Source organism: Cylas formicarius, unplaced genomic scaffold, assembly GCF_029955315.1.
Source record: "Cylas formicarius isolate icCylForm1 unplaced genomic scaffold, icCylForm1.1 PGA_scaffold_4__25_contigs__length_36172078, whole genome shotgun sequence".
Lineage (NCBI taxonomy): Eukaryota > Metazoa > Arthropoda > Insecta > Coleoptera > Brentidae > Cylas > Cylas formicarius.
In genome coordinates, this window is record NW_026844334.1 from 2,204,927 (window position 1) to 2,220,456 (window position 15,530).

The following is a 15,530-nucleotide window of genomic DNA, read 5'->3' on the forward strand; positions in this document are numbered from 1 at the left end:
AAAGATGCATTACTTGATCCATATTACTTACCATTACTGGAGTAACAAGTAGCGCAAATCAGCTTTTTATTTTAAAAAGAAGAAGGCGCTTCGCTTATTCTTGCCCTAGAGGGACGCATTGTTTTTCTATCGTACTCCTACGGACCACTATGGAACTTTCGCAAAAACGATGTCATTTTATTGTGAATACACCTTCAAATATCTCGCGCCCCCTGTATTATAGACGAAACCTTAAACTCTTTTTCGGCACAGTTTACGATACCGTTCATTACAAATTATCACATCATTAAAAATTTTTTGCCCACAAACGTCGTACCATGTATATAATTCCAATAATGTTCGCAATAAAGGATATAGCCCTAGTAAATGACGTCATCGCGTCTTGATTGAGGGCGAGAAATGGTGATTTTCATTTGGAGTTTTTTCAAATATCTCGAAAAATTGTAGCCTTTGTCTATAACACTGTTTGAACGGATTAGCTATTTTTTGCAGGAATTTTGATTAACGGTTAATAATTTAATCTCTAAAAGAACAATTTTCAGGGATTTTTAGATTTTTTTTGGTGCATAACTAAAACACCTTGTGTGTAATCGAAAAAACGCGTGCAACAAAAGGTATAGCGTAGGATCTCCAACGTATTACGGTTGAAAAATTTTTCCGATCTGATGAATGGTTTTGGAGGAAAAGATGTTTTTCTTGATGCCAAAATAACCAAAAAAAAAACACTTCGCGTTATTTTATTGCTCCCAGTTTAAAGAGTCCACTTCTCTCCCAAGTCTGAAGTCGGTAGCTGTAGCTTTTGGCGCCCTTATTACGTTTTTTAATATTGCCCGGAATATTACGAACACCCTGTACAATACTTAAAAATCTTAAACACAAAATTTTTAACTGTCTCCATGGGCTATGTCGTCATGTAAAAGAAACTGACATCTAAAACGCAGATTTTAAATTATTGTCAATTTTCAATAATAGAGGGACCCATTTTTCAGTTTTTTTGAATTTGCGGCGCACCCTGTATATTTTTGAAAAATTGTCAAGAATAAAAGTTTATGGGGCCATATCCTCTGCGTCTTCTGGTTTAAGAATTTTTTCGGTCTTGTTTACGGTTTTTAAAAAATGGTCTTGTTTGTAGACCCTTGCACACGCGATTTTTAATTTTTTTAAAATACTTCCCTATCGCCCAGCCCCCATTTTCAATAGTCGTTTGCTTCAAATTTGGGACACATATCGTGTTTCATAGCAAGGTCCAAAAAACAGTCGAAAATCGCGAAAAAAATATATACATATTTTTTTTACGTATTGTATTTATGACTTGCCACAATTGTAAGACCAAAACCAAAAAAAATAATATACCAGGTGTTCCATTTAAAATAAGAAAGTTGATATTCGCCCACGAAAAAATAAATAGCCTCTATATATGCAACATCGAAATTAATTAAAGGTTTATAATATCTCAATTAACTTTTCTATTGACCTTTTGGCTCCATCCCTTATAGTTTCTGAGATAAGGTGGTGTCCCGAGATAAACGGTCCACCCCATACAAGGGCCGTACGGCCACTGAAATGATACGCGCGTTTAGAAGGAGTTGAAGAAACAAAATGAATTGATTGCCGCCTTGTCGTCTAACCGGGTGCATCGGGAACGAATTCTACCGATATGTCCCGTCGTCATGGAGACGGAAGCCTGCGTAGAGATAAAACCAGTCCGCTTGCGCGTTTCAGGAGTTTCGCGTGATGATGGCGGACCCCTGGAAATCTTTTGACGGCGTTTCGTGAAACGCAAAATACTCCTGCACGATGGCGGTGCTGGTTTTGGTGGTTTTGGTGCCGCTGCTGACGCCCGCCGTCACCGGAGCTCTTCGTAAGTAGTTTTTGAGTTTCCTTCAAGTCCGCACGATGTTGTTTGATGAAAGCGCACACGCGGGGTCATGGACGTCTTCATTTTGGGTAGAAATTAAAGAAATATATAACATATCCGAATTTTACGAAGTGTTTTTCATTTTTAAATCGGACTCTAAAATGTTCAGAAAGTATAATTCATTTATGATAACTTATTTTGCTACTAACCTATTTTTTTATTGCAGATTTAATAGTAAAAATATTCTAAAAAGAGCTACTTTTTGCACTTAATATGGCATTTTTTATTTTTTACCATGTATTTGGGCGATGCAGTTTCTTCTGATGATATTTTGGTTTCTTTAATGTTTAGATATCAGGGAAGTCAAATTGATAAGTTTAAAACACCCTGTAGAAATAGTACAAATAGTTACATTATAAATAAATGAACGACATAAATCAAGAATTTGTCTTCGATCGCCAGATGAGGACGAGCGGGCTAGTAGTATAGTAGTGCCGGTTCTAAGCCTCTTTTGGCGGGAAAATTTGAATTTTCGTGAATGTTCTCTTTATTCTGCAAAAGAAGGGGGGAAATTTTATGGATGGGTACGCGAGTGTGAGAAAAGCAACCTCTTAAATTATAACCGAAGTTGAATTGTTTAACCGAATAATTAATATGAACAACCAGGACTTTTGTATAATGGAAGATGGTAACTGTTGAAAATTTCTAACTGATTGACTTTAATAGCAGGCTTATTTTAGATTTCGTTTTATTTCTAGTTGGAATTCGAACGTTAGAATGGTTAGCTTGCAGCCCAGATCTAAGTCCAGTTGAGCATTTTTTGGATGTATTAAAAAGACGCGTTCGGTGCCGTCCAAACAAGCGTACAACTTTAGCATGCTTTCGGGTTAGTTTTGGTTAGTTTTCATTTTCAATGTTCTACTGACAACTTTTAATTTTTGAAGTACTGGATGTTTTCATATGCAGCGTTTGATGAAAAAATGCGTAGCTCGTAAGAGGAACAAGATTGCTTTGGAAAAATCGCCGGTGAGCGGGGCAAGTTCGTAGCAAATAGCGCGAATCACCTTTTTATTTTCAAAAGAAGGCGCTTCGCGGATTGTTGTCCTAGAGGGACGCATTGTTTTTCCATCGTGCTCCTGCGGACCACTATGGAACTTTAACAAAATCGATGTAATTTGATTGTGAAAACACCTTGCATAAAGTGTCCTTCACATCTCGTCGAACTTTAAGGTTACGGCACACTTCGGTAAATATTAAAATTTTTACTGGTAATGGCAATTCAAAATTATAATTTTTCAAATATCTTGCGACTCCTGTATTATACACGAAACCGTAAACTCTCTCTCGACACAGTTTACGATACTGTTAATATCAAATTATCACATTCTTAAAACTTTTTCGTGTATCGCCAATAATTCACCCACAAAAGCGGAAATTTTTAGGATCTATAAGAAATTTTTGCCCATAAACGACGTACCCTGTATATAATTCCAACAATGTTCGAAATAGAGGATATAGCCCTGGATCTTCTGAGTTTCCTGGTATCGGAATTTTTCCAATGGACTAAATGGTTTTCAAAAAACTACTTGTATTCTGAAAGCATGCAATACGTAGTAATATTAAATGACGTCATCGCGTCTAGATTGAGATCGAGAAATAGTGATTGACGAAAACCGTAAATACAAAAATTGTAGCCCTTGGTACGGCCTATATACTGCGTAAACGGATTAGCTATTGTTTGTAAGAATTTTGATTTACGGTTAGTAACTTATTCTCAAAAAGAAAAATTTTTAGGGTCTTTTAGATTTTTGTCTATAACTCAAACACCTTCTATGTAATCGAAAAAATGCCAAAGTTATAATGCGGGTCCAGACTTCAACTTCTCTCCCAAGTCTGAAGTCAGTAGCGGCAAATTTGGAGCACTTATGTTTTTTAATATTGCACGGAATATCGCGAACACCCTGTACAATACTTAAAAACCCTAAATACAAAAGTCTATAGGGGCTATATCGTGATGTAAAAAAAAAACTGACATCTAATACACAGATTTGAAATTATTGCCAATTTTCAGTAATAGGGGGACACATTTTTCACTTTTTTTGAATTTGCGGCGCACCCTGTATATTTTTGAAAAATTGTCAAGAATAAACGTTTATGGAGTCGTTTCCTCTGCGTCTTCTGGTTCAAGAATTTTTCCGGTCATGTAAATTTTTTTTGAAAAATGGTCTTTTTTGTATACACACACGGGATTTTTATTTTTTTTTTAAATACTTCCTGAACCCTAGCCCCCCATTTGCAATAGGTTCGGTCACGGGACAAAGCTGAATATATGTGCCAAATATGAAGTCGATTGTTTTAAATTTCAGACACTTAACGTGTTTCATAGCAAGGTCAGTCGAAAATCACGAAAAAAAGATGGATACCGGTGTCGGATCAGAGCCATTTTTTATAAGTTTATGTGCCTCGTGTAGGGTTAAAAAGGAGACACATTTCAATTTTGTAGCTCCAACGGTTCGAAAGTTATTCAGGAAAACCCAAAAGACGAGAACGGAGAACGGACAGACAAAAAAATTTTTTTTTTTCGACGGTGATCATTTCTGTACCAACGGCGATCCCGTAGGACTTTCGAAAATTCGAAAAATATTAAAATCATTTTGTTTGATTTTCTTTCAGGTAATGTTTGAACCTGTCGATGTGTTCTAAAAGGCAATTGCTGACGTAACTCTTGAAATGGACAATCGCTTCAAGTTAATTTTTACTTCTATATGTTGTCGTTCTAATGGCGTTATCTTTTTTTTTCGATAGGTAGTTCCATTTTTGAATCCAACTGCTCATAATACTTCTCACGTCAATCTGCTATCGTATGGCAGTCTTCCCCTGCCTCTTTGGTCTGCTCTGGGCGCACATTCAATAAATCAGCTGGTCCATCTGTAACCGTTCATTTTGGCCAACCCAAGTGTCATTATGTTTCAGATATTCTAGATATGGTATCTCTGGTTCTTGTCCTATTACATATATCTTCATTTTTTATCTTATTCCTTATTGTTACTCCCAGTATAGCTAGGTCTTTAATCTACTATTAGTTTAGTAGTGAGTGTTACTGCTTCTGTGCCTTACTTTATATCAATAACTGGTAATCGGCAATGATCAACGATTGGTCTTATCTCTCTAATTTCACGTCATTTCGTGTTTTGTATTGCTGAATGTTTATTTAGAATAAGAATCGCTATGTATTTTGGTTTTGTTAAGATTTAAAGAACAAAGATAATTCGAAACTGTTTTAAGGAGATTCCAACTGAAGTTGGAGTTTTATCCAATAATTAAAAGTGTCACTCTAAAAATTCAGGTTGTAACGGTGACGTCACACATCACTCAGTCACTAATGGCCGTAGAAAAACTGGAGCATAAAACACACTTTGATAAAATTCTTCTTCTTTTTCTAAAAGAGAGTTTATCAAACATAATATTTACTATTTATAAATTTTTGAATATTTTGAAATAAAGATGATCATAATCATTGTTATGTTTATTTTGATTTTAAATTTTAGGCTTTTCGCGGATCAACGATCTGGATCTGGATCGTTCGAGAAGCATCGACATAATACGGCCACGTATACGTATACAAATTGTCCGTTTTCAATTTCGTCTCAATCAAATTCGTAGGCGATTTGATTTTCCGGAAAATATAAAATTTTCTTTGCGAATCGAGGACCTCGATCCTATAGACAGCATTAAACGTTCCAGGAGAATTTCCGGAAGATTTGAATATTCTATTTATAAACGACCTTAGAAAATGTATAAGGAATATGCATGAGAATGCTCGCCGATCGCGTCTGGAATATCTTGTCTAGACTGGATTTTCAAATATTTTTTTTGAGAATGTAATTCCTGCACAACTAAATGAATAAATTTAAGTGTTTACATTGCTCAGCAGTTCCTGAGGCGACTGGTATATACGAGGGGTGTTCAAAAAGTAAAGTGACCTTTGGTATCTTGGTACACATCTGCTGCTCTGCTGTCAAAAAAAAAAAACATGGAACAAAGAATCATGGGATATGGTGCCGAAACCAAAGCTCAGTCGTTACAGTGGAAGAACCAGAATCGCCAAGACGGAAATGCACGTCAAATTCGATGAAATGTCGAGGTTTTGCTTACCGTTTTCTTTGACTATCGTCACGTAGTACACCAAGAATTCTTACCACAAGGTCCTACGGTCAATAAAAAGTATTACCTTGAAGTTATGCACCGTTTGCGAGATGCAATTGGAGAAAAACGTCCAATAATGCACCTGCTCACTCATCTTTGCTTGTGTCTAACTTTTTGGCCAGAAACAAAACCACAATCATGCCTCAGACACCATATTCACCGGACCCGCTCCACTTTTCCTATTCCGAAAACTCAAGAAACCCATGAAACGAAGGAGGTTTGGAATGATTGAGGAGATAAAGAAAAAAACGCTGGAAAAAATCAAAGCTATGGCAGAAGTGTGTTGTATCTGGGGGATTTTGGTTTTGATTTAAAAATAAATAATTTTGATAAAACTTAAAAGTCACCTTGCTTTTTGAACACGCCTCCTACATATGAGTGAAAATAATAAAATTTCTTCTGACATATGGGATGATGAGTATTTTTTTTGCTGGACTGGTGGTTTCTTTTTCTTTTCCATACCTTTCCATACCTTTTGAATGAGTTACTTATAATTATTTATTAAAAAGTATTCAATAAAAAAATCGTTTTTGATTATAACTATTTTTCTCTAGATTAAAAAATTTGTTGTTGGTATTTTTAAGATTTTCGTCCATGGAATTATCGAAAAAATAGCACTTTCAATAAATTAGTTATGATTCGGTTGTAATAATATGGCATAGCTTTTTTAAATAATTTTTAACCGGCCCATTTTACCCGTGGCATTACGCAAAGGGCTAAAAATGTACAAATAACCAGAATTTATAATTATTAGAAGAAAAAAAAAACGTAAATTTTTGAGGTGGGCCTCCTTTGCCCACCCTCCACTACTCTCCAACTGACACGAAACCGTTGCGTCCTAATAATAATCGCGCCGGACTATTGCGAACTTCATAGTTCCGGAAAATCACCATCGGTAGCGGCGTTGCGACGCAATTCGTGACGTCACGCTTTAAATTTAGATACATCGTTCGACGGTACGGTCCAGTGACTCCGTCGGTATTCAAACCTTTGCAGTTGCCCGCGGCGTAATCGATATCATCCGTCTCCATGGCAACGCGATCCGTAGCGTCCGCTTAAAGAAATCGCCGTTGCACAGCCGCCTATGACGTCGCTCCTTCGACAGGCAATCGCTTTTTTTCGTACGAAGATGAAGTTCAGCGACGATATCCCGGCCGCCAGACGCGTTTTGATTTTTCGGAATGGAATGGGCTTCGTTTTTTTTTTGCGCGAGCCTCGTATAAGCAGAAAATTTACGGCGTTGAACCGTATAGTCGCGTAGCAGCAAAACGTTCTGGTCGGTTTTAATTTTTTATTCCCAAGCCTTTGCGTCTTTAACTTTCAGACTCTGCGCTTATTTGTTATTTAAGGGTTCATATTAAAAAGAAAACTTCAAATGAACATATGTCCTAAGCATCTTAACTTTTGAGATACAGGGTAGGGTTAAGATATTTTGATGAAATTTTGCATATATATTTTTTAAATACACCAGTGGCGGACATACGAATTTTCACCTGTCTATTTTTTCAGACATTGATGGCACGCCACAGATTTCTCTTAAAATAAAAATTATTCCTACAATCTCCAATAATTTCTCGAGAAATTTAATTTCTTATTAACAAATAATATCGTCAATATGACAACATGCAGAGGAATTAGTTTTCATTTTTACGTGAAAACCGTGGGAAAAAAAATTAATGAATACAAATGTCTTTATTTTCTTTAAGGAAATCAGTGGCGTGCCTTTACGAACAAATAATATTTTGGTGGATTAGGTCGGCACTGCACTGGAAGGTTTTTTTTGTGGAAAATTAGATATCTACCTGAAACCAAATATCTAATTTCTAGTTTCCAACTAGTGGCCTTGAGAAAAAAGACTCTTCTTTTTTACTTTTACAGTTTTAATGAGATGACATAACATCTTAACAACCAGATAAATAATAGACGATTCTTGATAAACGAAAAACCTTACTCTTAACAATTTTTAACGAAATTCTGTGTAAGTAAAAAAGAAGGGAAAATCTCTGAAAGTAAGGTTTGGACCAGTAGCAAAAAAGCAAAATTTAAATAAGTATAAAAGTAGAAAAGTACACCGAACAAGAGTCTATAATAGCAGAACAGTTATAAAGGAAAAATCAGAATAAAATTTCATACAATACGTAAGTTTTAATTAATCTTTTAAAAGCATTTAAATTATCACACTCCTTAATATTTTGCCAATCTTTTTGACAAAAATTTATAGGAAAACTTACGCAATGACATTGGAAAAACATTTTTGCGTTTCAATGGATTTTTTTCGTAAAACTAAATGCTCCCAAAATAAAAAAAAATTATTATGGTGTTGTTACATTAATTTTATTTTATGCAAAGAATCACCCTGTTTAAGGGGAGGATAAAATTTGCAAAAATAATATTAATACATTTTCTTTTAAATTTTTGAAGAAATCTCGCTTTTCAGACTCCAGTGAGACGCAACATCGCACGAAGGCAGCCAGCGAGAAGCAACATGATCTGTGGTGTTATCGGTGCGATTCTATGGTTGATGGTGACAGGTGTCTAAATATGACTGGCAACCATACCAACATGCACACCAAATGCGGCAAAGACCAAAAAAAGTGTCAGGTGAGGAGTGAAGGAGTAAAAATTTGGGCCGCAGCTGCGTTCAATTAATCTTGATAACATTTTAATTGACTGCAACTTGTTTATAGAGATATCATGGTAAACAAAAAAATACAATGTAGAGTTAGTAGCCAAGTTTTTTTCCAAGTGACGTATAAAACAAAACATTATCAATTTTCTGACATATAAGCCTACATCATATTTTTTTAAACGGAACAACCGATTGATTGCCTCTGACATCCATTGCCGAAGTTCCACGATTATTACAAGAAGTTAAATTGACGTGGTTTTTACTTGATGAAAATCCAATTATCAAAATAAATAAGAAGTTAAAGTTCAGATTTTCACGAAATTATATGTTTTTACATTACAATTGAGTCGACAACACCGTGTCTTTATCAAATATAATATTTACTGTATATATCGAAAAATGACAATAAAAACTTAATTAATGTTTTTGTTAGGATTTAAGTTCAGTAAGGGAGAGGTATTTAAATCTAATTGATCGTTAAGCAATACATTTGAATATCTCATTTTGTTAATCTCCATGACTTCCAATAAATTTAATTTTCTACTTTTTGTGGCTGTATGTAAAATACCAAAATTGTCGTCAAAAATGTGTTTTTCTGTGTTTAAGTGTGTAGTATAATTAGAATCTAGACTATTGCGTTTCTTCAAGGATCTACCTGCTTGTCCATTATAAATTTTAGGACAAGATCCGCATTTCAACCTGTAGACACCTGATTTTTTTGATTTTTGACATTTTCCTATTGTGTTCTTAGTTCTGAAAGCTATTTTTAAACATTTTGACAAATGTTTTGAAACTTTTTCACTGGATTCTCCTATGTATGTAGTTGTTTTAAATTGTTCGTATATAAAGTGTGTTGCATCATTGTAATCGGAATAAGATATCTTATTAAACACATATATAATATACCGGGTGTTAAATTAAAAAAAAACATGACATATTATTATACGTCAGAAAATTGATAGTGTTTTGTTTTATACGTCACTTGGAAAAAACTTGGCTACTAACCCTACTTTTTGCTTTTTGTTTACCTTGATATATTTAAAAACAAAAAAGGTACAGCCAATTAAAATGTTATCAAGAAAAAAATATAACGAAAAATAAGAATATTTTCGTGTTTTTCTTAAGAAAAAAAGTTTAGTTTTACGATGGCCGTAAATTCTCCATTTTTTTATATCGAATCTGTCCCACTTTTAGTTACTGGTTGTCTAAAAATCGCATTGTCGGGCAAAAAACACTCTGCGACAATAAAAAATTTTGAAAAGGAAAGCCTTCGTGCATTTTAATGGGGCGAATGACGGAAATTGGAAGACCTTGTCGAAAATGGATGGAGCTGAAATCCGTTTCAGGGGTTGGGGGGTCCACATTTATTCCAAATTGCGCAAGTGGGAAAAAAGGGGATACTTTGGCTTTTCAATGGAGCAGAATTTAATTTATTTTTTTCGTTCTGGGCTATTTAAAAAAATTGATTTTTTTGTATCTTATATACCGGGTGTTTCAAATTCGACTGTCACCTTTAGGATCTGAAACCATATCGTTATATAAAAGAACCTGACATCTAAAACACAGATTTCAAATTATTGCTAATTTTCAATTGTAGGAGGACCCATTTTTCCGTTTTTTTGAATTTGCGGCGCACCCTGTATATTTTTGAAAAATTGTCAAGAACAAAAGTTTATGGAGTCGTTTCTTCTGTGTCTTCTGGTTCAAGAATTTTTTCGGTGTTGTCAACCGTTTCTGAAAAATGGTCTTTTTTGTAGACCCTTGCATACGCGATTTTTAATTTTTTAGAATACTTCCCGACGCCCAGCCCCCCAATTTTGAATAGGTTCCGTCACGGGGCAAAGCTGCATATATGTGCCAAATATGAAGTCGATCGCTACAAATTTCGGAAAACTATTCGCTTATCTTATTTAATTGAATGTAAACTTATTTGTTTACTACACAGATACAATAAATTAATAAATAATAATATTAATCACACTAACCAACTGGAATAAAACAAATAACAAATAAAAATTAAATTCTGCCGAGTTTAATTAATTCAGTTCCTAAATTAAATTAGTAAATTTAATTTACTTTTATTTTTGTCTTTTCCTTCTATTTTCAATTTTGATTTCTGTTCATAATTTTACGAAATAAATATGTTTACTCATAAAGTTGATGAACTTGAATTATATTGAAATATATTTATAAATAAATAGGTAATACTTAGCCAGACCTAAGTCGCGATTTCTATAGATTCTCGGATTTTTTGTCCAGTGGAATGATATCTGAAAATCTTGCAGGTCATTTATTGACCCCCTTCCACCAAATCCAGTGTGAGGGAAGTACCGTATTTAAATATTCACGCACTTTTCGAGCCCAATCGGAGCACCATCGTGAATCTGTCTATCTGTCAGGAATAAAGTCATTTTCAACAAATTGTATTTATCAGGCGATAATATTTTGATCGAAGGCAAAATACCTACTCAAACATTTATTTTTTGTGGTTTGTGGATAATTGTACTCCAATATCCTGATTAAGGCTCTTTCACGTTCTTTGAGCTTCCGATATGTTCTTTGAAGTATATGCGTGGAATGCTGTGAACTCCTGGAATGTCGAATGGAATTTTGTCTTTGATGAATCGACGTTGTTGAGAGATTTTTGGACAACTGGTAAATGACGTTATATTTCTTAGGAACTTTTGATATGGAAGATTGGAAACGTGTTATCCGCGTACATAAAAACGTCGTAGTCGCTATTGAGGAACTCAATTATTTACATGGAAAAGAAAAAGTAATCGACCTAAGATTCCTCCCGCAATATTTCTTTTTTGTAATGCAATTTCGTTGGCTACGGCGCGATATCCGTAGCGATTGGATAAAACTTATGACCATTACGTATAGGTTGCGTCCCTCAATTTTTTTTTCGTCTCCGCCAAACGTTAAGCGACACACGATTTGAGTAACTGCCTCGTTTTTCCGCTTCTTTTGCCGGCTTATGACCACGCGTAGGCCATTTATTTTGCTGGTCCCATTTTGCGACGACGTTGATGAATACGTTCGATATAATTCCACATCCACGGTTTATCGCCTTCGCTAGTCGCCATTTTATCACAAAAAAACTCGGAAGTCTTTTTTTTTGTATAATATTCACTTAGACATAATTTATGATATTTTAACTAGCAGTAATTCTAAACAAATTTGTTTAATTGTTGTTTATACGTAGCGATTTTATTTTCCCATGGAATTTGAAAGTTGGGTTGATAATATTTTTTTATTATCATGCACTTAAACTCCAGTTTATTTTTTTTACTAGTTATTTTTTCATTATATATATTTTTTGTTAATTTTGTTGTTTATTTACTCTTAACTAATGAGAACATAGCAAAACAATGCATATTACATATATATTACAATTCATATTGCCCATATCGACCATATTGTTTCAAATGCAGTTTTTATCATTATCACTTTTCAAAATATTTTATATTTTATATATAATTTTGCAATTTATTTCCTGCACAAATGTGAAAGTTCAATTACCAAAATTTTTGTACATATCAGTTTTTATCATGCAAACTTTTTTTTTCATAATATTTTTCATATTTATCGCAAGTGTAGCTTGTAAATTTTATAAATATTTTTACCGCTTTTTCAATTTTCACCAAAACTAACAAAAAAAAAAATCATAGACAAACTTATTGCAGCCACAAATGTGAAAATTCAGTTGAAAATATTTTTTCACATATTGCATTTTTTATAGTGGTTTATATACTTATCTCATAATTGTTTTTGTTTTTTTTTTACTGTTGGTCTGATAATATTGATCAAAACTAACAAAAAAATCATAGCAAAAATTAATTTCCTCTACAAATCCGAAAGTGCACTTGAAAATAATTTTTCACATATTAGTTGTTATTTTCATATTTTATATATTTATTTTAGATTTTGTCTAGGATTATTATTTTTTTTACTGCTGCTTTGTTAATTTTGACCAGAATTAACCGATAAAAAACTCATAGTACATAGTTCATTTAACAATATTTTTTCACATATTAGTTTTTATCTTAGTCATTATGTTTTCTTATAATATTTTATATTTATATATATATATATATATATATATATATATATATATATATATATATATATATATATATATATATATATATATATATATATATATATATATATATATATATATATATATATATATATATATATATATATATATATATATATATATATATATATATATATATATATATATATATATATATATATATATATATATATATATATATATATATATATATATATATATATATATATATATATATATATATATATATATATATATATATATATATATACTTGTGCTTTGTTAACTTTGTTAACGTCTAAATATCTAACGTCAAAAAACTTACCAAAACAATTCATCGAAAAAATTTATCGTCCCACAAGTGCGAAATTACAAGTGACCAGTGTTTTTCACATATGTTTTTTTGTCATAATAAGCTTCCTATTATTGTGTTTTATTTAATTGCTCCAATTAAATGTCTACAAGTTTTCTCTTCCCCATTTGAATGTTCCTTGGTTTAGTTTTTGGATCTTTCTTTTCCGTTCTGTCTTTTTTTAAATATTTTTCTTTTGTATTTAGACTTTTTTGTACTCTTCACGTATTTCACTTAATTTGTTTGATTTTTCAACATTTAAAAATTAGTTTTGTCCTTATTTGTAATTGAAACTATGTTATTTCTTCCTTATCCTTATTTTGTATCCTTAGTTGCTTTTTTTCTGGCTTTTTTTTTACTTTTAAAATTAAACGTAATTCTGCTTGATTTTTTGCAACCAAATTTGTTTTAGGAAGATGTAGGTTTGTGCAAACACCGAAATCTTTATTGTTGCAATATCTACGTTTCGGCCTTTCATTGGGCTGTTGTCGGGACAAACAGCATTAAATTATGGAAGGTCCTGATTTTTGAGGACATTGACGACAAATATAATAACAACAATAAAAATCAATAAATTATAATTATTTATCGATTTTTCTTCAATTCGCCTCGGTTGCTTATTTTTTAGATTTCACAACTTCCTTTTTCCTAATGTCATTTCTTTGTTTTACATGAATAAATATCGAAAGTAGTATTTTTTTATATGTTGACGATATACCATGATATTGTTTGATATTTGATATTATTCTCTGTTATGATAAAATAATATCATTTATTTACATAAAGCAGAAACTGCCATTGCGAGTAAGTAAGGTTGCTTACAAAAATTGTTACAGCACATATGTCTAAATATTAACCACAGAAAGAAGAAGAAGAAGAAGAAAAAAGCAGATATTGATGTGATAATCGAAAGTTAATCAGACCGTTATCATTCTCAATATTTTGTATATTTGAAAATTAAGGGCTCTATCGTAAATTACAAATGGTACAGAGGTTTTAGAGATTGGGTAACCTCAAGTAGAAAATTTTGACAGATAACTTGGAAGTGTCAACACTGAACTTTTGCTAAACTGCTTTGGTCATTTTGAATAAAAAGACCTGCTCAGTTCAAGTCGTTCCGGTTATTTTTGTCAAGGTTTAATAACTTCTCGACCTCTTCCGCAATTTACATTAATTTGTTTTATTTATTATTGTTTTTATTTTCTTTATTGTTGGTATTTTTATTAAAATACAAAACTCCTCCTTCATCTTCTTATTACGCCTCCGTCCTTTTTTTAGGTGAGGAGGATATCGATGTCGACCAGTACTGAAGAAGTGACTGGCAGGCCGATGCTGTGGATGCTCCAGCGCAACTGCTCGGAGACATGCGAGTCTGGTTGCATAATTATCGGCGAACGGACCAAACTGCACTCGTGCATCACGTGTTGCGACGAGCACAATTTCTGTAACGCGGGCAACGGGGCACTTAACTTGCGCGGACGCGTCGAAACATCGTTATTACTTTTTGTTGTTTGGTGCGTCGCCGCATCGAGTTGATAACTTTTAGTGACTCAGAAAACGATCCGACAGTGCGTGGCTGCGGGAGATGGGCGGAAGATAAGTTTTGTCGCAAATGCGACGTTGCCGAATCGAAATTTTCCCTAAACGTGGGGAAATTCGGGTAGCTGACGCGTGTTAGGATAAATACTTGTTTTTTTATACTTAGTTTAAAAAAAATATCCAACAGATAGCACAAATTACAATAAATGATAAAGCAACAGAAAGCAATCATAATAAAATGAAACGAATTGACTTTTTTTTAGTTATGTTTTTCATAATGTTTTATATTTCTTTTTTTTCCGCTTTGTTAATTTCACTGTTATACGAACCTTTTTGATCACAGAAAAACAAAATTAAAATTAAAAAAATGGGAAATCCAGTACCCCAAAAATTACGCGTTTTAAGCCATGGCAACTATTTTTTAATTGAATTTAATTAAAACGGTCTCACGATCGCTATTGGTTAGTTATATAATAATGCCTACCAACTTTGAAAGTGAAGTCCTTTTATAATTCAGCCTGTTTAAAACATTCATTTCAATTTTAATACAATTTAAATCGATGCCTTTCGCAAAGATTACTGAATTATTTGTCGTGCCACCAACTTGTCATTTTTTGGAAGTTTTCAAAGGCTCTTGCTGTTTTACAACCTAAAGTAAAGCAAAGTAGTTAACAGAATTTACTCCGCAGTTACTTAATTGTACAGAAAGAAAATGTCAGTAAAGATTTGCTTATTAAAACATAATGAAACTTTAAGACATAATAAATAATAATACCCAGTATGACTTCTTATTGGGCGCTGGAAGGCGATACAAGCGCTGACGTCACGACCAATGAAAGCGCGTTTAGCGAATTTATGCCAA

At 33.1% G+C, this 15,530-nt stretch overlaps 1 protein-coding gene across 1 annotated transcript; it reads left to right on the plus strand.

Annotated features, from left to right (window-relative positions):
- Window positions 1–1,724: 1,724 nt before the first annotated feature.
- Window positions 1,725–15,465, plus strand: LOC132700472 (uncharacterized). The gene is made up of 3 exons (XM_060667822.1): window positions 1,725–1,861; window positions 8,502–8,665; window positions 14,408–15,465. The coding sequence occupies exons 1-3, from the start codon at window positions 1,798–1,800 to the stop codon at window positions 14,663–14,665; spliced, it is 486 nt and encodes a 161-aa protein (XP_060523805.1). The 5' UTR covers window positions 1,725–1,797; the 3' UTR covers window positions 14,666–15,465.
- Window positions 15,466–15,530: the final 65 nt, after the last annotated feature.